The sequence below is a fragment of the Sorex fumeus genome, unplaced genomic scaffold (assembly GCF_029834395.1).
Source record: "Sorex fumeus unplaced genomic scaffold, SorFum_2.1 ptg000006l, whole genome shotgun sequence".
Taxonomy (NCBI): Eukaryota; Metazoa; Chordata; class Mammalia; order Eulipotyphla; family Soricidae; genus Sorex; species Sorex fumeus.
In genome coordinates, this window is record NW_026606063.1 from 57367370 (window position 1) to 57388274 (window position 20905).

General features: G+C 46.6%; 1 protein-coding gene across 4 annotated transcripts in view; it reads left to right on the forward strand.

Annotated features, from left to right (window-relative positions):
• LMAN2L (lectin, mannose binding 2 like) overlaps positions 1 to 20905 on the forward strand; it is a 32794-nt gene extending 11889 nt beyond the window's left edge. Inside the window, exons 5-9 of one of the 4 annotated variants that reach the window (XM_056123918.1) lie at positions 10538 to 10570; positions 11570 to 11731; positions 11826 to 11940; positions 19191 to 19313; positions 19945 to 20903. In XM_056123918.1, the coding sequence (XP_055979893.1) occupies positions 10538 to 10570; positions 11570 to 11731; positions 11826 to 11940; positions 19191 to 19313; positions 19945 to 20087 (576 nt within the window). In that variant the 3' untranslated portion in view covers positions 20088 to 20903. Of the gene's footprint in view, positions 1 to 10537; positions 10571 to 11569; positions 11732 to 11825; positions 11941 to 19190; positions 19314 to 19944 lie in introns of all 4 variants that reach the window. The other 3 variants (XM_056123939.1, XM_056123928.1, XM_056123934.1) reach the window with 3 other exon arrangements.

A 20905-nucleotide genomic window follows, 5' to 3' on the forward strand; every position in this document is an offset into this window, starting at 1 on the left:
TACAGACAGACCAGGAGAGGACTATTTGCAAAACATCTCAAAAAGCCCGAGGGTAGACCGTATTGATAGTGCCCTGAGCTTCCCCAGGAGCTAGCACTGAACTGTGTCTATTCTCTGAACACCATCAGGTGTGCCCTCCACCCCCCAAAACAGTTATACATAGGGATTAGGGAAGTAGCTCAAGTGATAGAGCATGTGTAAGGTCCCAGATTTATTCTTGGCACCTCATGACACGACACACACACAAGCACGCACGCACACATGCATACATACACACACGTTCCAGTGTTGCTTTCTTTTTAACAATCAATGTTTTGGATTTGTTTTGGGCTACACCCAGCTATGCTCAGGGCTTACTCCTGTCTCTGTGCTCAGGGATCACTTCTGATGGTGCTCAGGGTAAATCAAACATGGTCAACTATGTGCAGGGCAAGCACATTATCTACTGTACTATCACTCTAACACTTAATTGTGTTTCAGTAGCATATATAAGAACCAGATACTGGTGATACTGGTTGTTTTTTGGAGGGAGAGGGGGTTGGCCACACTCAGTGGTGTCAGGTGCTACTGCTGGCTCTGTGTGAAGAGGGGTCACTCTGCGGTGCTCAGGGTGCTGTCCGGGATTGAACCTGGGTCTCCTGCTTACAAAACCTCAGACCCACCAGATATTCCTTTAATTGTGGGTGTGGGGTGGGGCAGGCACACCTGGTGATTCTCAGGGGTTTCTTCTGGCTCTGCCCTGAGGAATCACTCCTGGAGGTGCTTGGGTGACCATTTGGGATGCTGGGGATCGAACCCTGGTTGACCACATGTGAGGCAAACACCTTTCCCATTGTACTATTGCTCGCCCCCACCCATCAGATATTTTTAAAGCACTTTTACATCTATTATTTAGTTACCATAATAATCCTAGGATTAATAGTAGTATTATGCTTGTGTTGTGGATAAGAAACTGAGTGCAAAAAGGTAAAAAACTTGTCAGATAGCACAGGATTATGGTTTATGCAGCCTTGCATATTGCTGACCCCAGGTTGATTCCTATCTCTCTGGAAGTGACCTCTAAGTGCAGAGCTGGATGTAGCCCTTGAGCCATTCTGAATATGGCTCAACGCCTCCTCCCCTACCAAAACCCAAAAAAGCTTGTCAAGACACACAGATAATAGGCCTGATCCAGAGACTACAGTCTCGTCACTTGATTTATTTGTTTGAACACAGGAAAGGGAGATAAATATGGTAGCTTTTAAAAGCTTGCAGGTGTTGAGTGTAGAAGATGTGGTGTGGAGCTGTGGATGAGGGCCAGGGGCAGGCAAGAGTGTATGGAGCAGTTCCTCCAGCCCTGCAGATGAGGGGACAGCATTTCTCTGGGCACTGTGTCTCTGTCGCAGGAGAGTGCATGGGCCTGTTGCTCAGCCCCTGCCACATTTCCTCATGGAGAGAAACTAGGACAGTTCTAGCCCGCACTGAAGCATGGGAGTGGCTTGAGGGGTACAGTATCTGGCATTCAGCGTGGCTTTCTGAAATGACGGGATCTGAACGGTGCTGAGCTCTAATTCCCCACCAGCAGTGCAATCCTGGAGTCGCACTGAGTCCATGGGGCACTTGTTTCACTGTGTCTGTGTCAGGAGCTCCCTCAGTGGGAGCTGTTTGTTGAAGAAATAGAACATTTGGGTAGACCTTTAACAGAGACTGAGTCTGTAATGAAAAAGGACTCACAGAGAAAAAGCCAGATGTAGATGACTTAACAAATTCTGCCAAACATTAATTAATAGTAAATACCAATTCTTTCTTTTTTGGGGGGATGGAGTTGGGAGGAGGCACACCTAGCAGTGCTCAGGGCTCACTCCTGGCTCTGTGCTCACGGGTCTCTCCTGGCAGGCGGCAGCAAACCATATGTGGTGCAGGAGATCAATCCCAGGTCGGCTGTGTTCAAGGGAAGAGTTTTACAACCACTTTTTTCTTGCCTGCCCTAATACCAATTCTCAGTACAAAAAAGAGGGCTAACCAACCCATTCTTTGAGACAAGTATCACCCTGTTATCCAAACCAGATAAAGATGTCACAGAAAAAGAAAATTATAAACTTTTATTTTTGTGAATATAAATGGAAAAATTATCAACAAAGTACTGATAAGCCAAACTTGGCAATATATAAAAAGGATAATAGGAGGCCAGAGCGATAGCATAGCAGTAGGGCATTTGCTGTGCATGCAACTGATCCAAGTTCAATCCCTGACACCCCATATTGTCCCCCGAGCCTTCCAAGAGTGATCCCTGGGCGCAGAACCAGGAATAATCCCTGAGCATCACAGTGTGTGACCCCAAGACAAAAGCGGAACACAAAGGGTACTTGCCACATTGATAAATACAGGTCTGATACAAATCCTGTCTGTTAGAAGTTCAGCCAATATTTTTGCATAAATTAAAAGGTCCATCCTAAAATCAATTTGGAAATTCAAGAGAACTAGAATATAAAAAATAATCTGAAAAAGAAGCAAAGTTGGGGGCTGGAACAATAGCACAGCGAGTAGAGTGTTTGCCTTGCACATGGCCGACCCGGGTTCAATTCCCAGAATCCCATATGGTCCCCTGAGCACCACCAGGAGTAACCCCTGTGCATCACCCGAAAAGCAAAAAAAAAAAAAAGTGAAGCAAAGTTGGAAGCCTTACACTTCCCGATTTCAAAACTTACACAACATAGTAGTAATAAACACTGTAGTATTGGCATACAGACATATAAATCAATGGGATAGAACTGAAGCTCATAGATTTCACGTGTAAATTTTCATGAAGTTTCTGAAGTGTCTCAATGTGGAAAGAAAAATCTTTTCAACAAATGGTGTTGGTACAATTGGATACCCACAAGTAGAACAATGAATATAAGTAAAATTGAACTCAAGTGTAGGGGCTGGAGATGGGGCTTCACATATAAAGCACACGCATGAGGCCTGGGTTTGATCCCCAGCAGCTAATAGGTAATAAAAGTAAAAATTAAAATTCTAGAATCTCTGAATCCAAATTTTTTCAAATGTTAATTGCATTTGCTTCATCCTTTTCTTTCATTTCTCTTGGTGTATTTATATGTATAATTATGGGTGTATATATTTTTCTGAACTCTGACAGTAAAAGCCTTTATAATGCTCCTTTAGTTCTAAATACTTGAGGGTTCCCCTCCTCCCCCCGTCTTAAAAACAAGTGTTCCCTTATATTGCCACAGCAAAGTGAGGAAAATCAGGGACCGGGGTGATAGTACAGTGTGTAGGGCTTTAGCCTTGCACATGGCCAACCCAGGTTTGATACCTAGCATCCCACAATCCCCCAGGCAACGTGAAGAGTAATTCCTGCGTGCAGAGGTGGGAGTAACCTCTGAGCACAACCAGGTATGACCCAAAATGAAAAACGGAAAAAAAGTGAGGAAAATCAGAAACTTATTATTGATAACTATTTAATCTACTGAATTTACTCAGATGTCTCCAAGTGTCCTATAATATTCTCAGGGGTTGTTCCTGGCTCTGTGCTCAGGAATGGCTCCTGGCTGTGCTAGGGCACCATATGTGGTGCTGAACCCACTGCATGCATGACAGGTGCCTTACCCCCATAACAACACTCCGGTGCCCCCCATCCTTTAATCTGGAATTACTGGGTAGTAGCTGTTTGTGCACATGCGCATACACACACACACACACACACACACACACACACGTACCATTTAGAGCTCAGTTTTGATTTGATTTGTTGGATGTAATTTTTTTTTTTTTTTTTTGGCGGTTTGGGGTCACATCTGGTGATGCTCAGGGCTTACTCCTGGCTCTGCACTCAGGAATCACTGCTGGCGGTACTTGGGGGACCATATCTGATGCTGGGAATTGAACATAGGTCAGCCACGTTCAAGGCAAACAACCTGCCTGCTTTACTATCACTTTGGCCCCTGGATTTAAAAGTTTTGTATTCAATTGTATATGTCATTCTTTCATATTGTTAGTGAGAGCATTTACAGCCTTATGATTGAGCCCAGGGCCCTATAGCCAAACTACCCGGTTTCTTTCTTTTTCTTTTTCTTTATTTGCAGTGTCTGGGCTCAAACCCTGTGCTGTCCACACTCAAGGCTTGTATTCTACCACTGGGCCAGGTTTCACCCCTTAATACCTGGGCTGACTTGAGCAAGTTTTCTTACTTAAGATACAGGAATACTAATACTACCTCTTAGGGTTGGGGAATGAAACAAAACCCTTCTGGGTATGTGGCTGAACACAGTGTCTGCACTGAGCAGGTGCTCAGTAATTGATCACTGTTCCTCTTCCTAGCGCTAAGTGATACTCCCAAGGGACATGGTTCCAGCCTCTGGGCCACTGCTGTGGTTCTGTCTCTCCTGATCCTCTTCTGCGCCTTTGTTTCCTGTCTAGGTTCCAGCTTACTTGGTTGCAATGTGCTTTAGAGAGGAACCCTGCTCTCAAAGGGTCTATCCCAAACGCTGGTGCAGGAATTCCTGCTGGCAGGTCAGTGTCACTGGTCTAAGAATAGGAGCAGTGACAGGACTTTGTGAATGTTAAATGTTTCATAATGACATCATTATTTAATTCTCTTTTTTTGATGTTCCTTTAAAAACAATGCTTTTTTTTTTTTTTTTTTTTTTTTTTTTTTGCTTTTTGGGTCACACCCTGCAGTGCACAGGGGTTACTCCTGGCTCTGCACTCAGGAGTTACTCCTGACAGTGCTCAGGGGACTATATGGGATGCTGGGAATCGAACCCAGGTTGGCTGCATGCAAGGCAAACACCCTACCCGCTGTACTATTGCTCCAGCCCCTCTTTTTTTTTTTTTTTTAATTTTTATTAGTGAAACACCATGAGGTACAGTTGTAGACTTAAAATTTTTGTGCTTGGGTTTCAGTTATACAATGATCGAGTACCCATCCCTCCACCAGTGCCCACTCCCCATCACCAATGATCCCAGCATCCTCCCCACCCCCCATCCCCCCCATCCCACCCTGCCTCTGTGGCAGGGCATTCCCCTTTGTTCTCTCTATCCTTTTGGGTGCTGTGGTTTGCAAAAGAGGCATTGAGTGGCAGTCGTGTTCGGTCTTTAGTCGACTTTCAGCATGCATCTCCCATCCTGGGAGGATCCTCCCAACACCCTTTATTTGGTGGTCCCTTCTCTGTCTGAGCTGCCTTTTTCCCTAGGATGTGCAGCTGGCCTCCTAGTACTAGCAGCTAGCCATGGAGTAAACCTCCTAGTACTTATCTCGGCTATTCTTGGGTGTTAGTCTCCTATTTTGTTACTTTATGTTCCCCAGATGAATACAATCTTTCTATGTCTGTCCCTCTCTTTCTGACTCATTTCACTTAGCATGATACTTTTCATGTAGTGCCACTTGTATGTAAATTACATGACTTCATCTTTTCTAACAGGGCTGGAGCGATAGCACAGCGGGTAGGGCGTTCGCCTTACAAGCGGCCAACATGGCTGACCCGAGTTCGATTCCTCCGCCCCTCTCGGAGAGCCCGGCAAGCTACCAAGAGTATTCGATATGCCAGACACAGTAACAACAAAGTCTCCAATGGAGACGTTACTGGGCCCGCTGGAGCTGATCAACAGGAGGGCCTTTATTTTACTTTACTTACTTTACATCTTTTCTAACAGCTACATAGTACTCCATTGTGTAGATGTACCAAAGTTTCTTTAACCAGTCATCCATTCTTGGCACTCCGGTTTTTTCCAGATTCTGGCTATTGTAAAGAGTGCTGCAATGAACAAACAAGTACAGATGTCACTTCGACAATACTGTTTTGCCTCTCTGGCATATATTCCCAGGAGTGGTATTGCTGGGTCAAATGGGAGCTCAATTTCTAATTTTTTGAGAATCATCTATACTGTAAAAATAATGCTTTCTTCAGGTGGGTGTTCTGTCACTTTGTATTTCAATATCTGATTAGTAGGTGAAAAAACAGAAAAGTCAGGGTTTTTTTATGTTTTTGTTTTGTTTTGGGGCCTCACGCAACAGGGGACCACACTGTTTGGGAAATTGAACCCAGGACCCTCTGCATACACTCTAGCCCGGTGAGCTATCTCCTCAGCTCCGGTCAAACCTGTTAATCTCTCAGATAATTTTTGTTAATTTTTTACTGGCCTATGACTGACAGTTGTCTGGGTCTTAATCTCCAAACGTGTGTTTGGTTTCATGCTTCTGTCCGAGCACTGTGAACTCTCTGTCTGGAGACGTCCTTAGTTTAGTCATTGATGGAGTAAACATTTAGTTACTTCTTCCTGAATGCCAGACACTGGACTAGATGCTTGACATTTCTTGTTTCATCTTCATAATTAACCCGTAAGTAGTGTACCTTATTCTGCCTGCTTGCAGTGAAGAAATAAAATCTCAGAGAGATGCTGTCATCCGCCCCAGGTTATGCAGCTGTGACACAGGCCACAGAGTCCAGTCTCCCGCACTTCAGAAGTGCTAGTGCCCTTTTTCCTGTTTGATGATTCACAGTCTGTGTGCTTTGGAGATGGAGTTTGGTTTTTAAGTAACATTGAAGTACAGCCGGATGTAAGTTTCAGGTATGAGTGCTGAAATGGTGCCATTATTTACATGGCTAGTGCTCGACTACTGAACCACCTCCCACCCAGATGGGTCTTTTCAGTCAAGATAGGTTGAAGGTGGGCCCTAGAGAGTAGGGCTTTTGATTTGTATGAGGCTGACTCATGTTCACTGCCCATCTGGTCCCCTGAGTACAGCCGGGAGTGATCCTTGAGTGTAGAGCCAGGAGTTAAATCTTGAGCACCACCGGGTGTGACCCCAAAACAAAACAAACATGTAAAAATGATAGATTGAAGATACAGTGATCAGGAACAGGGTGTTTTCCCTCACCCCCCTTCATGCTCGTCATCAAACCCAGGTCATGTTTTTTTAGGCATTATGATTTGCAAAGCTGTTAATAACAGAGTTTCAACGTCTGACTCCAAACCCACCCCCAGTGTCAGCGTCCCTCCATTCCTGGTCATGATTTTCAGTGACCTTGTAGCCCAAAAATTTGCAGCCATTTCTTCACTCTCCAGAAAGCAGTCATTTGGATGGCAGGCTTAAGTTCCTCATTCTCTGGTCACTCCCCAATCAGGAATGAAGCTGGCACCTTGTTGGCGTTGGGCGTCTTTAGCCTTTGGGTTTAGCTAACTGTGGCTGCTTTCCAAGGAAAGAAAATTCGCAGCTGCGAGAAATTAGTGGCTACACAAGACCCACTTTAAGAAGCCGTGACTGGGTGTAGACAGTGAGATGGCATTTAAAGACTTACTGCTAATGGGAGGTGAAAAGTTGAAGCCCAAGTCCTGGGTTGCTGAAGCAGACAGATTTCTGAGATGCAGGCTCTGTGTCTAGTGCAGTGCTTTTATTTTTATTTTTATTTTCTTTTGTTTTTGGGCCACACCTAGTGGTACTTAGAGCTTATTCCTGGCTGGCAGGGCATTGGGGACCACATACAGTGCTGTAAATAGAACCCTGTTGGCTGTGTTGGATGCAAGTGGCCTACCTGTTACACTATGGCTCCAGCCCTGGGCAGTGTTTTTAAATGTGGCTGCCCATAACAGCCATTGTAGGCTTTTTAAAATGTAACCCTGTGCTCTCCACTGGACCTACTGAGTGAAACACTGACTGAGGGTCCCAAAGGAATGTGCCATTGAAAAGCTTCTGGATGGGCACTTGCCTTGCACATAGCTGACCTGAGTTCAATTTATAACATCCCATATCCCTGAGCACGGCCAGGAGTAATTTCTGAGCACTGAGCCAGGAGTAATCCCTGAGCAGTGCCAGTCCTGAGCAATGCAACAAACAAAAAATCCCCAAAAGCTCTCCTGGGAGATGCCCTCTGAAGATTCTGTGGAGGAGATGGTGATTGGGTGCTGCTCTCGGGAGAGCCCTGCACCCGTGGGTAAGGATGAGGACCACTGTCCTACAGCCTGCTGGAGAGTTGCCGCGTCAACTTACCATCATCAGTACGGGGACCAATAAAGAAGCACACTTGGAGACCATCAGAACTCCTAAAGACATTTTTGGATTTTGTTATGTTTTTATTGTTTTAAATTTTATTGCTTAATTGAATCATTGTGAATTAGAAAGTTTAATTAAATTAATAAGGTTAATTTATTATTATTCATGACTGAGTTCCAGGCGTACACCAGTCCTTTCATCAGTGTCCACTTCACTCCACCAATGTCTCTAATTTCCCTCCTTTCCTCCATGAGACAGGCTTTGTTTTTGTTTTTCCGTTTCCTTTTTAAGCAATGTGTTTTATAATACTGTGGCTTACAGGGTATAATCGTGCATATCACTTTACCTCCTCTCAGTACCCTATCTTCCTCCAGGATGACCACTTACTTCCCCTGCACCATTATCAGAGTTCTCTTCCTTGACATACTCCCCCGTCCCTCCTCTCATATGCAGGTTTCTTTATACCCTGCATATGAGAGAGATCATTTAGTGGAAGTCCCTTTTCTTCTGTTCCTTTTACTCCAAGTCCATCCATGTATCAGCAAATTGCATGATTTCATTTTTCCTTAAGGCTGAGTAGTATTGTTTATATGTACCCTAGTTTCTTTATCCTCTCATCAGTTTTGTTTTGTTTTGCTTTTTGAATCACACCCAGCGATGCACAGGGGTTACTCCTGGCTCTGCACTAAGGAATTACTCCTGGCTGTGCTCGGGGTACCATACAGGATGTTGGGAATTGAACCTGGGTCCGCTGCATGCAAGACAAATGCCCTACCTGCTGTGTTATTGCTGCAGCCCTCACTCATCTGTTCTTAAGACACTTGCGTTGTTTCTAAATTTTGGCAATTATGAATAGTACTGCAGTGAATTTAGGAGTGCAGATATCTTTTGTGCAGCGTGTTATTGGGGCCTCAGGGTATATCCCAAGAAGTGGAATTGCTGGTTGGTATGGAAGTTCAATTCCTAGTGTTTTTTTTGAATAACAGTCAATCTGTTTTCCAAAAAAGGCTGGACCAGTCAACATTTACCAGCAGTGAGTGTCCTGAGGGCATTTTTAATCTTGTCCTTTCTGTAATTGTTCACTGAAGTTAGATATTTTCTTGTCACAAGCCCTTTTCATTCCCTAAACTTAATGAGTTACTTTTTTTTTTTTGTTTTGTTTTTTGGGCCACACCTTGTGATGCTCAGGGTTTACTCCTGGTTCTGCACTCAGGGATCACTCCTGGTGGTGATCAGGGGACCATTTGGGATGCTGGGAATCGAACCCGGCTCTTCTGTGTGCAAGGCAAAGCCCCTACCCACTGTACTATCACTCTGGCCTAATGATGACAATGTTTCTTGATCTAGGAGATGATAGCTGTAGAAGTCGATCCATGGCAATTTAATCAACAGTTGATTCATTTCATATTTTAAGTAGACAGGTGCCTCATAGTGCTGCGGTGTACCCCCTGCCAGACATGACCAGTGGGCCCTGAGTGCGAGGTCCCCATCTCCTCCACCCTGTCAGTGTTTCAGACACCTGTCTCTCTGGCACCTGGAACATGGCCGTCTCGTGCTGCTTGTAGCCCAGGTCTTGTGGTGTCATGACTCCAGTGCTCGGGGTCTGCCTTCTCAGCAAGATGATCCCTCATCTCCCTCTGTCACAACACCCCTTTTGTTTCCACCACAGCATCTGTCACTATCTGAAATAAGTTTATTCGCGTGCCTGTTTGTCTCTCCCCCTCTGATGCCTGCTTCATGAGTGTGCGTTCCTGTCTGAGCTCATGGAGCAGTGGCTGGCTAATTCCCTGCTGGACCAGAGGAAGGATGCTTCGGGCTCTGCCCTCAGTGCAGGGCTGAGCTCAACTGTGCCTTATTGCTAGTAGCTTACAACAGTTGTGATTTCTAAAGTGAACCAGCCTTCAGTCTCAGGGTTTTTCTTAATCCATTGGAACTTTCCCTTTCTCGCAAGTTGTAGGTCCACAAGCCTGTGCTTGTTTGGAAATCCATATGCATACATATGCGTACATGGCGAAGGATTCCTTTGAATGGGAGTGAACGTCGGTGTCTCTCAGGTGATGGGCAGGTGCTGTGCCCTGAGTTCCTGAGCACGAAAGATGTTCTGAATTTGGAACAATTAGCCCTTTTTTTTTGTCTCTTTCGGGACAGATTAACTTTCTGTTTCGGGACAGATTAATTTGTTGGCAGAACTTTTGACTCTGAGACACTGTGGTCCTGCTTGGGCATTGGAGGACTGTGGGAGTTCCTGAGAGCATCAGGACCCTCGGGGGTTAGATAGGTACCCTCATGACCCCCTGGGAAACTCGGAAATGGCAACAGGTTCCCTGCCTAGAAAATGTCCACGAGTCTGTGCGTCGCGTTAGACCTGTAATTTTGGCGAGGGAGGGAGGCTAAGCATTTGCTGAATGCCCTCTGTGGACCCTAAACTCTATTTTGGGAATTTAGATTGGCGTGTCCACCTGTCATAGCTGGGTCCTAGCTCCTTCACGGCTATTTCTTTCTGACTTCGTCTCCTGTCTTCTGTGCCCTCTCTCGTTTTCGTAATTCCCTGCTGGACCCTCTCAGGCCCAGAAGAGGCGGTATTCTCCAGGAGTGCAGGTACTCAAGGCCAGCTTCTCCACCTTGGCCCTCCCGCATTCCCTGTGTCCATCAAACCTTTGCTACTGTTTGGAATCCATTTGGCTGTTGTCTCCAGAGTCCCTGGCCTCTAATTGCGACTGCATCTTCACCTTGCATGCTGACTGTGGGGGGCAGTGAGCAGCTCACATGAAAGGGGCATGTTTGTCTTCCCTCCGCCGCCTCTCAGCATTGCCTTTGCACTGGGCTTGGTCTGGAATGTTCAGCACATCCTTTCCAAGGAGAGGGCCTCTGAAGAACATGGAAGGGGGGTGGCAGGATGGGAGACTTTTTCCGTGGGACACTTTGCCCTGGGTGTTCTAGGGGTGTGCTCTGTGGATGGGTCTTCTGAGCAAACTTGGAGGTCTTTGAGGGGGCTGGTCAGCTGGAGAACACCCTCCTACAGCACAGGCCTGCTGCCCTCTCTGAGACCTGCTTTGTGTGCCAGTGGGATTGTGAGAGGCAGTTTTCTTGATGGAAAGATCCCCCCTGCCATGAAAAGGCATTTCAGAGTACCAGGGTGTGTAACACTTAACCTGAGGGCTAGGGGTTGTGTGGGGGAAGAAATGGAGCTAAGTGAAACGCTTCCAGGGAGAAGGAGCGTAACAATGACCTTTTTCCCCAAGAGCTTCATAGCAGATCTGCACATGGACCTAGAAGAAATCCACTCTCTTGTAGCAGTATCTGCTGCTAAGTGCTGATGTCTGGTGGCTTACAAGGCATGCAGCAGAGTGCAAGGGCGGCCGTTTCAGGCGCACCCCAGATAGTTAGGCAGGATGGCCCCTGAAGGCAGGTACAGAGATGAGCTGCCTCCCGGGCCCTGTCTGTGAGTGATCACGCGAGGGGGGCGGAGGGGCTGCTGCAGGCTGCTGTGAGCTGCTGTGAGGGCGGCAGCTTGTCTGTGCAGATTCCTGTGGCTTTTCTCCCGGCCTTCTGAGAGCACTGCCTCACTGCCTCTGCTTTTCCTTCCCTGCTTCCCAGAGGGTGTTCCCCTACATCTCAGCCATGGTGAACAATGGCTCCCTCAGCTATGACCATGAGCGGGATGGGCGGCCTACAGAGTTGGGGGGCTGTACAGCCATTGTCAGGAATCTCCACTATGACACCTTCCTTGTGATCCGCTATGTCAAGAGACATTTGACGGTGAGTTCAGGTTCCCGATGCGTTTGGTTGTCTAGGTTGTTCTTGTTTCTGCTCCTATGGCCTGGCCCTGATCTATTTCTTCTTTTCATTCTAGATAATGATGGACATTGATGGCAAGCATGAGTGGAGGGACTGCATTGAGATGCCAGGGGTTCGCCTGCCCCGGGGCTACTACTTTGGTGCCTCCTCCATCACTGGGGATCTCTCGGGTACTGCCACGTGCACCCTTTCTTTGCTGAGACACACAGGCCGTAGCTTCTCAGGGAAGAGGCCGAGGAGCAGAGCGTAGGGAAGCAAGTGCCCTGAGAAGGCTTACCGCTCTGCATTCTTCCTTGCAGATCCCCTCCCGCCTGGCCGGGCCTATGCCAGACCTGTTGTCTTCACAGGGAGCTAACGGGCAGCAGTGTTTGTGGCTCCCTCCAGCCCATGGCCATTCCAGTTGTGTTTTGAGCTCTGTACTTTCTTCTTTCTGAGGCCTCTTTCTACCCGCCACCTCTTCCTCTCTACTGCACTTACTTCCCCTTCTAACAGCTTTCCTGGACTCTAATCCATTTTGTGACTCTTCTTTGTGCTCTGACTTTCGTTTTGGGACTATACCTGGTGGTGCTCAGGGGTCACTGCTGGGAGGGCTCAAGGGACCATATAGGGTGCCAGGGATTGAACTTGGGTTGGCTGCACATGAGGCATAAAAAGGCTTGTACCCACAGAACTCTCTCCAGCGCCCAGTGTGCTGTGGCGTTTTGTTATGAGGAAGGGCCCTCTCGGCATTGTTGCAGTGGGGGACACCTTCCGGCCCAGTGCTCAGGAGCCACTCCAGCTGGTGCATGGGGGACCATGTAGTGCTGGGGGCTAAGCTGGGGATTGAGCCTGGGGCTCCTGTGTGCCCAGCCCTTTGAGGTGTCTCCTAGCCCCTGCTCAGCCTCTGGATTGCACCGTGTACAGATTCTTCTGCTTTCTGCTCTCTGCTCTTTACCAGGCTGCTCTTGGCCCTGTATCTCTCTGTCCCCTTAGCACTAGTCTCTTAAAAGTCACTTCTGTTTTCTTGCCATTTTAGTCCTTGATTCTCAGTCCTCACTCTTTATCCTCTTTCCTCCTGTCTAACAGGCTACTCCAAAACTCTTAACCTTGGAGTTTTATGGCATTTACATGTGAATGCTTCTTTTTCTTTGCTGACTCCTCTGGCTATGCCTTTCTAGTTCTCAGGTTCTGTTGTCTTTGGCTTTCTGCTTTGATATTTGGGCCACACCCAGGGATGCTCAGGGATCACTCCTGGTGGGTGATATTATATGGTGCTGGGGATTGAGGCTGGGTTGGGTGCATGCAAGACAAAAACATCACCTGCTATACTATTCCTCTGGCCTAGGTTCTGTTGCCTTAGGCATACTGTGTTTCTTTTCTTATTGGTTTGTTGTTGTTATTGTTGTTGTTGTTTGCTTTTGTTCTGTTTTTTGGGTCATACCTGGCAATGCTCAGGACTTACTCCTGGCCCTGTGCTCAAGGATCAGTCCTGGTGGGGGGGGGGGGGGGCTTCGTGAACAATATGAAGTTCCGGGGAGCAAATCTGGGCCAGCCACATGCAAGGCAAGCACCTTACCCTCTGTACTATCTCTCCAGAGCTTTGTTCCTTTATAATCCACATGTGAGAGAAGGTTTTGTATTTGTCCCTCACCTTCTGACTGATGTCATGGATGGATCTCCAGATCATCTCCGCAGCAGCAAGTTACATGATTTTTGTCCTTTCTTATAGCTGAGTAGTATTTCATTTTGTATCGTAGTTTCTTTATCTAGTCATGTTCTTGGACATGTGGACAATTTTCAGATTTTGGCTATTGTGAATAGTGATATAAATGTGGATGGATCATAGAAGGGCAAATGCCTTTTCTGCAGAGCCTTTAGACCCTAGTAGTAGATTCCAAGTATTACGGCTTGATCATGTGGAAGTTCAACTCTCAACGTTTAATAAGTGTCCATATTGTTTTCCAAAAAGTTCAAGCTAGTAAATATTCCCACCAGCATTTTTCCCCATATCCACACCAGTACTTTGGATTGTGCTGTGTAAGAGTTTTTTTTTTTTCTTTTCTATGCTGCCAGATGTACTGGTATGTGGAGATATCTCATTGTTGTTTTGTATTTCCCTCATGATAAGTGAATTTTTTGTATACCTATTGCCTATCTGTATATCTTCTTTGAGGAAGTTTCTGTTCATCTCTTCTCCCTGTTTTTTGATGGGGTTGATTTTTGTTAAGTTTTACAAGTGCTTTATATATCTTGGCTATTCCCCCTGGCAGATGAATAGTGGGTAAATATTTCCTCCCAGTCTGTGGGGTCATCATTTATTCTGGTCATCATTTCTTTCGCAGTGCAGAAGCTTCTTAATTTGTTGTAGTTCGATTTGTTATCTTTGCTTCTGTTTGCTTGGCCAGTAATGACAAGTTCTGGTGACTAAAAGCTTATCTGAAATTGGCTGCTGCTACTTAGTTCCAGCTGTTGTTGTCAAAAGTATGGGTGTAGTGAGACTTTTTCTTAGTTTTATAAGAGAAGATAAAATTCTGGATTTTTATTTTATTTGTTTTTATTATTTTGGGACCTAGGACCTCATTTGGTATTCAGGGGCTACTCCAATCTCTGCCACTTGGGGTTTGCTCCCAGGAGTGCATGAGGGACCATATAGTGCTGGGGCACAAACTTGAGCTTCTTCCTCAGAGAGCATGGGCTTTTGCAATATCTCCCCAGTCTCCCCAGAATCTGAATTTTAAAAAAATTTTGTTTGTTTTTTATTTTTGGGCCACACCCAGCAAAGCTCGGGGGTGTTGCTCCTGCTCTGCACTCAGGAATTACCCCTGGCAGTGCTTAGGGGATCATATGAAATGCAAGGGTCAAACCTGGGTGAGCCTTATGCAAGGCAAGCTGTACTGTCTCTCTGGCCCCCACCCCCCCCCCATCTGGATTTCTGAAATGAGATCTCTTTTTTCCATTTATTTAAAACTATCAACTTATTTTAAAAAATCAAACTATTGAAAATCCCTTTTTTTTAATACAGTATAAGTATATAATCTAAAGGCTTTATTTTTGTCTTTTTCCTTTCGTCATTGGACCACATCTGGTAGTGCTCAGGGCTTACTCCTGGCTCTGTACTCAAGGCCCACTCCTGGCAGGACTCATGGGACCTTGTGGAGTGCCAGCGATTGAACCTGGGTCAGCCATGTGCAAGATCAGTGCCTTATCCCCTGTACAATATCTCAGCCCCCGCTGAATTTTGATATATATTCATGCCCTTGCAAACACCACCATAGGCAAGATACAGAATATTTCTGTTACGCAAAAATTTCTTCTTTGGTGCCCAGGAGACAGTGACAAGTGGAAGAGCCCATTTCTAGGACTTCAAGGAAGGTCTTGACTTTGATTTTTAGCACCGCACCCCCTCTGTACCCTCTGCCACTTCCTGGCACAGCTCTGGTGGCCCCTGAGCACCATTGGCCTGTGCCAGGCCGCACTCCACCCAAAGTGCCCCCCCCCCCCACACTTCAATTACCAGCATTGCTGGTTGCAATCCCAGCAATTAAAAATTAAAAATTAAAAAAATAAAATAGGGGTGGCCAGAGCAGTAGTAAAACAGGGAAGGCATTTGCCTTGCACATGGCCAACTTGAGTTCAGTCCTGGGCATTTCATGTCCCCAGAGCACTGCCAGGAGTAATTTCTTTTCTTTTTTTTTTTTTTTAAATTTTTATTAGTGAAACACCATGAGATACAGTTGTAGACTTACAAATTTTTGTGCTTGGGTTTCAATTATACAATGATCAAATACCCATCCCTCCACCAGTGCTCATTTTCCACCATCACGGGTCCCAATATCCCTCCCACGCCCCATCCCCCCCCCCATCCCACCATGCCTCTGTGGCAGGGCATTCCCTTTTGTTCTCTCTCTGCCAGGAGTAATTTCTAAGTACAGAGCTGGGAGAAAGCCGTGAGCACTGCTGGGTGTGAACCCCCAACACACACACACACACAAAAAAAACAAAAAGAACAAAAAGGACTGGAGAGATAATTCAGCAGGTAAGGCACTGTCCTTACATGCAGCCAGCCCAGGCTTGATTCTAGTCACTACATATGATCTCCTGAGCACTGCCAGGAGCGATCCCTGATTGCAAAGTAAGGAGTAAGCCCTGAGCACAGCCAAGTGTAGCCAAAAAAGAAAAAAGAAAACCAAAACAAAAAAAAACCCAGAAAGTCCTCTGCTATCCTCTTTAGTATCCTTCCCTGCCCTGGCTCTGGTCTAGGACTGCTTTCTGTCACTTGAAGTGTTTCCTTGGGCACTGACAGTGCCATGGGGCAGGCAGCACCTTGCAGGCAGCATGGGGGTGAGAGACACTGGCTGGTGCTCTGTCTGTGACTCAGGTTGAAAAAGCTTCCTTGTCTTACGTATTTTCCTTTGAGCTTTTAGCTTTTACAGGCCGGCATTCTTGCAAATTTAAGAGTAACTTTGACCTCCTGATGTCCTGATTTTCAGCGGGGCCTTTTTCCTAACTGGTAAAAATGGCCAGAGAATAATGTTTGATAAGAAAGCCAGAGTACAGCACAGTGGGTAGGGTGCTTGCCTTGTATGCATTGGACCGGGTTCCATCCCCAACACCCATATGGTCCCTTGAGCCCCACTCAGATCCCTGAGCACAGAACCAGGAGAATGCCTTGCGTGTTACCAGGTGAGACCTAACCTCCCACCCCCACCCCCACCCCCAAAAAAAGCATCCTGTCCTCTAGGTATTTTGTGATTATGGAAAAGTTAATGTCTGTTTCTTTCTTCTAAGACATCTCTAAATACAAATTATATCAGACATAGAATTTGAGGTGATTTTGCTAAGTAAAATAAGCAAGTAATTGAAATACAATTATGGGTTAGTTTTACCAATGAGGAATATGAATGATGCAAACAAACTGGGTCTGGAAAGATGGTAAAGCAGTTAGGATGCTTGTCTTGCATGCAGTTGACCCAGGTTTCAACTCCCTGTCCCGCATATGGTCTCCTGAGTATAGAGCCTGGAGTAAGTCCTGAGCACCACCAGGTGTGGTCCCAAAACAACAAAACTAGCTTCTAGATTCAGTGAGGACTAAGTTTCAAATAAGAGAAAGAAGGTACAGTGGGCCGATGCAGGCAGTACTCGAACGTTTGGTTGCCGAGAGCTGCCTCCCCAGGCCAGACGACAGGCAAAGGACTGGGGGGTTGGGGGAGAATGACAAAACAGGAACAGGACCCCAGCTGGTCAGTAGTCGGTTTATTTCTCTCTCCTCCCTGGCGTAGTCTGATCTCTCCCTTACGGTACAGTCGCAGTCATCATTTTGGTTGTAGTCCCAGTCATCAGAGTTCCATCATCCTAGTTTCCTTATGGACCTCAAAGTCCTCTGCTTTCTTGTATCTTCTTCACGTCTCGACTTAGTCTCAGAGTCTTCTACTTCCAGTCATCATCGCCATCTGGTTCTCCTAGTCCCAAGGTCTCCAAAGTCTCAGTTCTCCTCGTCTCCAACGTCTCATTGTTGACCTTGTCCTCAACGTCTAGTCCTCAGCATCTAGTCTTCAGCATCTGGTTCTCAGCATCAGTCCCAACTTTCTCGTTCCCAACATCTAGTCCTCAACATCTTCAACATCTCCTTCCCAGAGTCTCATCCCCTTACAGCATAGTTATATAGAAATCATGAAGGGTGAGGATACAGACGTGGGGTTGAACATTATCATAACAACAAAGAGAAGTAAAGCCCTCCTACAGGGGATTAACTCAAGGACAGAATCTCATCTGAGGGTTCAGTTGTCTAGATTACTAGGAGATTCTGCTCAAGGGCAGGATTCCATCCAGGGTGTATTGCTTTCTCCTTTCCTCATCTAGTAATCCATTTAAACAATCACAGTAAATTTACTTATAATATTTCTACCAATTTCATTTTGTATGAACACAGCAAGAGATATATTAAGCGTAAAGATATATTAAGCTCTTCCTGGGGATGTCTCGCTATATATTCCAGACCACAATCCTCAGGCTAAATTAGTCGTTCCTAACTCCAGCAGGGTCTGCATTCAGTTACTTCTTTTTGGGTCATGACAGAGTTTGTCCATGACCGTGCTCTTATAGTTAAGTATTATGGCACTTGGCCTGGCCCATTTCGATGTCAGGGTAGCTCACAGCTTGCCTGGGTCCATCTAGTCCCTCCTCGGGACCATGCTCTTGGAGTGCTAGGAACTAAGGGCAACTGAGGCTTAAGTAAATATGGATGCCCAGGAGTAAAATATTATTTTGGAGTCAATTAACTTCCATGTTACATAGCATAGCAGCAATTGTCTTCCTGTGTCTGTATGAAAAGGACATTGCTAAGTGAACCATGCAAATGACATAAAGGAAAGAGAAAAGCAATATAGGATTATTAGTGCTTGATGGAATTGGGTGTGCCTCAACTGTACTCTTGTGGGAGTGGCTCAATAAACTTAAGATCCCTGGGGGAGGAGCAAGGAAAACCCAATGTTATCCAACAGAAGACTATGATGATTACTAGAGAGGAGAGGGTAGGATGGTATTGGAACTTTGAATGTAATGAATTCCATATGCATAGAGATGTTAAGCAACATTCCTTATAATCTATTAATGTAAGATAATGATAAATCAATTTTTAGAAAGACCAAAAATAGATAAAACTTATCTCTTACTCTGTTTGGGGGCCATACCTGGCAGTGCCAAGGTCTCCTCCCATTTGGTGCTTGGGAGTCACAGGCTTCTGGGAGTGCTCAGGCGGCCATGCTGGCCTGGAGTCTGAACCTAGGATTCTACATGCAAGTGTAGCCCTTTGTGTTATCCCACCAGCCCTCTCCCCCCCCTTCTCTTATTTTCAATATCTGCTCATTTACGCTTATGTTTTTACTCCCTCCCTGTCTCCCTTTACTCTTGTTGATGGGGGTTGCACACGCCTGGCTGTGGTGACGCTCCTTTAGCTGAGGTGGGACATGGTGAGGCTGCTTGTGCACTCAGCTGAAGCTTCACTGTGGTGCTTGCACGGGTGTCTGCCTGGGCCCCCTCCCTCAGTTGAGGCCCACAGTTTCTGATCATGGTGCCTGCCAGGAGTCACATTTCCTGGCTGGGACTCTCAGGTGGCTTTTGTGGTGGTGCTCCTTTGGCATGTCCCACCTCTGTTGTTCCGGTGCCCACACATCCCAACTGTGGTGTGGGGAGAAGTGGCGTGTAGTGCCAGGGCCAGAGAGCTGCCTGGTTTGTGCTCAGTGCATGGTGGGGGAAGCGGGTGTCTAAACTTGTGCCCAGACACTTGTGAAGCAGGTGCTGAGCCCCCGAGTTCTCATTCCTTTGGACCTTAATTGTTTTGTTCAAGGTTACTATTTAGCTGGAATCAGAAGCTTGAACCAGGATACTTGAAGGCACTTGTTTTTGAGGTTACTTGAGTAATCTTCATTCTTCCATTCTCTAGATAATCATGACATCATTTCCCTGAAGTTGTTTGAGCTGACGGTGGAGAGAACCCCAGAAGAAGAGAAGCTGCATCGAGATGTATTCTTGCCCTCAGTAGACAATTTGAAGCTACCTCATGATCGTGAGCATGGGGGGCCGGTGGGAGGGGGAGAGGGTTGGGGCCTGGGAGATCTGAGTAACTTGACCCTAGCTTTCCGGGCTCTTCCTGTGCTATTCCTGTAATGAACATGGTACACAGGCCTCTGTTTTCCCCTCATCTCTCAGTTATAGCAGAATATCTGCACAGCAGCACTTATTACATACTGATTGCCATGGCATCCATGCAGTAGGCGGCAATCACTGTGTCTACAGACTATTTCCATGACAGGAGGAGGCCCTGTGGTTGGTTGACTGGTTGGTTGGTTGGTTGGTTGGTTGGTTGGTTGGTTGAGCAGCAGCCACACCCGACAGTGCTCAGGGCTTACTGCTGGCTCTGCGCTCAGGGATCATTTCTAATGGCTATGAAGGACCACGTGGAGTGCCAGGGGTCGAACCTGGATCAGCTCTGCCCAAGGCAAATGCCCTACCTGCTATACTCTGAAGCCCTGTGGTTGAAACCCCACTGACTGAGTTTATAAATGGAGGCACCTGAAAAGGGAGCTTCTAAGCCCTGGCTCCTGGAAATTGGTGTCAGAAACTAGGGGATTAAAAGCTGGTTGGTTGGTCCCAACTGAGCAACCTGGTTCTGATTTGCTTTTCTTTTGTTTCCCCAGTGACAGCCCCTATGCCTCCCCTAGGAGGGCTGGCTCTCTTCCTCATCGTCTTTTTCTCTCTGGTGTTCTCTGTATTTGCCATTGTCATTTGCATCATTCTCTACAACAAGTGGCAGGACCAGAGCCGAAAGCGTTTCTACTGAGCACACCTACTGCGGGGCCTCTGTGCAGAAGTCTATATGACCTCTGGTGTCTGGCCACTGTTCAGGGATTGCTCTGTCAATGTTGCCGAGAAGGCAGGGATGCTGCATCCCCATGGGCTGTGGGACATTAGACTCGGATTCCGGAAACCCAGCCACCCCAGGGCAATGCTGCTGTGCTGCCTTTCCTTGCAATCCTTCCACTTGGGAAAGGAGAGGAAGGGGAGGAGAAAGGCTGGTGAAACGCCAGCATCACAGAAAGAACCTCAGAGCTCAGGCTGCCTTGTTGATGGGCTCCAAGGGCCTCTGAGCTCAGTTTTAAATCTGCAAAGAGCAGAATACCAGTGACCCTTGTCCATGCTGGTTAAATCTTCATTGGTTTTTGCCTTTCGTCCAAATCTCTGTTCACCCGAGAGGCTTTCTATGGAGACCTGAAGAGGAACTTTCTTCCCTGCCTTGCCTTCCTTCTTCTTTCATTGTCCTCCAACTGCAAGCTGAGCGGAAAAGACTTCCTAGTGGGGCCTTGGGTCCTAGCGCAAGCCCACACTTCACCTGTGCTTACCCGGTGGCCCCAGCACAGCGGCTCTCAGCTTTGCTCACTGCTCTCGCCTGTGTCCTATGGTGCAGTTCCAGGCTCTCTCATGCAGTCCTGCTGCCCCACAGGCCTGCAGCTCCTCCGTCAAGAGGAAGGAGCTACAAGTCAAGAGAAGTTTGGAAATCTTGGGTTGCTTTGGGACCCCCGTTGAAAATAACTGGCTCCATATCTCACCAAAAGGAACAGTCACCATATGTCTGACCATGTGGAGATTTTCTTTTGTGGG